We start from the raw sequence: 2,500 nt of genomic DNA, 5'->3' as shown, positions 1-2,500 counted from the left end.
TATTTATTTACTGTGCATCAGCCTTACCTGGCGGCGATGCCACCCTGGCGCAGGTTGGAGACGCGGGGCTTGCCGTCCTTGTCCACGCCCCCGGACACCGTCAAGCCCAGCGTGGTGCCCTCCTTCTTCATCAGCTCCACCAGGCTGGAGCCCTTGAACTCCTCTGTAGCGGAGACAGAGGAAGGAGGATGAGGAGGAGGAGGGTGAGGAGGAGGAGAGAGGGGAGGAGGAGGTGCGGGCGGGGGGCGGTTGGGGGGCGGCAAGGGGGATAGGGAGGAGGAGAAGGGCAGGGAGGAGCAGGAGGAGGAGGAGGAGAGCGAGAAACAGGGGATGAGTGCCGCCGCCGGGCCGCAGGGACAAAGGAGGCGCAGGCGCTGCGAGTGCCGATGGCCTCCTCCGCCTCCTCCTCCGCCTCCCCGGGCGCGCCTCCTCTCGCCCCTACGCGTCATCCGCATCGCGACAGCAACGGCACAGCAACCACCGGCGCCGTCAGCATCAGCACCACGAGCATCCTTCTATCGCCACGGTTACGCCGCGAGTGTTAATGTTCTTCCCCCGTATTGCCTGTCCCACTGTCGCTGTGTTACTGCTGCTACTGCTGCTGCTACGGCTACTGTTTCTACCTCCGCTGTTTGCTGCCTGCCTCGCTACGGGCCGAGGAAGAGGAGGATGAGAAAGATGAGGAAGAGAGAGGATGAGAGAGAAAGGATGAGAGAGAGGAAGAGGAGGGAGGGAGGTAGAGAGGAAGAGGGAGGGGCACAGTAGTGTGCTGCGGTGTGCATCGCACACAGAAAGAGAGAGCGAGAGCGAGAGCGAGAGCCAGCCCCGTGCTGCTGGAAGATGCTTAGCAGGACAGAAAGGAGTGCTCTCGTTTCTCTCTCCCGCTCCCTTGGCTTGCTACCCCTCCCTCTCCTCTATTTCCTGCATCCCTCTCTCTCTCCCTGCCTCCCCTTGCTCACTCGATCCCCTCTTGTCTTCCATCTCTTTAACTCCCTCTCCCTAGATCTCTCCCTGTCTCTGCATCTCTTTATCTCTCTCTCTCTCTGTCTCTCTCTCTCCCTCTCTCTCTCTCTCTCTCACTCACTCTGTATCTCTTTTTCTCTCGCTGGCTCGTTCGCTCACTCTGAAACACACACACACACACACGTGCACACACACGCTCCCCTCCCTTCCCTGTCTTAGCTCCTTTCTCATGCTGCACGTTTCCTCTGTTCCTCGCACTTCCTCTCTCAGCTTATCTTGTCCTGTCTCCATCTCTCACCGACATCCTCCCTCGCTCTCTCCGCAGACACTCGTCTTTCCTCTCCCTCCTGCTTTCTCAAACTCAACCTCTGTCTATCTCTCTCATTATCTCTCTTTTTTCTCTCTCTCTCTCCTGCTCAGTATTCCTCATGCTGTCCCTTCATCTCTCTGTCCCTCTTCCTCCTTCACTGTGTATGTCTCTCTTCACTGTCGGTATTTATCTCTCTCCCTATCTCTCTCTATCTCTCTCTCTCTCTCTCTCTCTCTCTCTCTCTCTCTCTCTCTCTCTCTCTCTCTCCCTCTCTCTCTCCCTCTCCCTCTCTCCCTCAAATCTCAATCTCTTTCTCTCATCTGCTCTTCTTCTTTTCATCCTATGCCTCTGCTCTCTCTCTCTCTCTCTCTCTCTCTCTCCCTCTGTCTCTGCCGCTTTGCTGGGTCGGCAGAGTGTCCTTCCAATCCAGAGCTCTTATTGACGTGCTTTCATTCGATGCCTTCCCAAGATCATCAAACACACATTATGTAGGCTGCACATCACACGCACGCACGCACGCACGCACGCACGCACACACGCACGGACGCACGCACGCACGCACGCACGCACGCACGCACACACGCACGGACGCACGCACGCACGCACACATTTTCATGCATCCATTCCAGCACGCACAAAATGCAAAAATACATTGTAGAAACACACTGTGTACACAGGGACGGAAATAGCCAAATACACAAACATAAACAGGCTTGTTGCAACCAAAAAAAACCACACACAAACACACACACAGATCAGCCCAGTTATCAGCCCAGTTCCCATCACAAATGGATCCAGAGCAAAGCAGTGGCAAGCTGAGCTGAGCTCTTCATCACTGGTGTGAAATCAGCAGAAAGGGATTTGATGAGCCTCTCCCCCTTTCCACTCTGCCAAAAAAGATGGATGAACCTTCTCTCCGTCTTCTCTCCTCTTTTACTCACTCTCTCCATCATTTCCTATCTTCCCTTCTTTCCTCTCTGTCTCTGTCTCTCTCTCTCCATTCATCACTATTGCTCACTTATATATTTCCCCCTGTCACATCACCCTGCCTCATGTCCTCTTTCTGTGCTTTTTTCCCTGCTTGTGAGTACAGTTTTCTCTAATAAGGGCAGCTTATGGAACTGAGATTCAGGGCATGTTTGTTTCCAGTAGGAAGACAATGAGCATCACACCAGCACTCCACTGCTAGAGTGGAGTTTCCATGCTAGCACAAAATGGCTGCTACAG

General features: G+C 54.4%; 1 protein-coding gene across 1 annotated transcript in view; it reads right to left on the bottom strand.

Moving 5' to 3' along the window:
* Positions 1 to 2,500, bottom strand: part of grip1 (glutamate receptor interacting protein 1) — a 426,493-nt gene that overhangs the window by 204,351 nt on the left and 219,642 nt on the right. The window contains exon 3 of the mRNA XM_063212629.1: positions 28 to 163. Coding sequence (XP_063068699.1) covers positions 28 to 163 — 136 coding nt within the window. The remainder of the gene's footprint in view (positions 1 to 27; positions 164 to 2,500) is intronic.

The sequence above is a fragment of the Engraulis encrasicolus genome, chromosome 12 (assembly GCF_034702125.1).
Source record: "Engraulis encrasicolus isolate BLACKSEA-1 chromosome 12, IST_EnEncr_1.0, whole genome shotgun sequence".
NCBI lineage: Eukaryota > Metazoa > Chordata > Actinopteri > Clupeiformes > Engraulidae > Engraulis > Engraulis encrasicolus.
The sequence above is the reverse complement of the archived record's forward strand: the minus strand, read 5'-3'. Positions and strand labels throughout refer to the sequence as shown.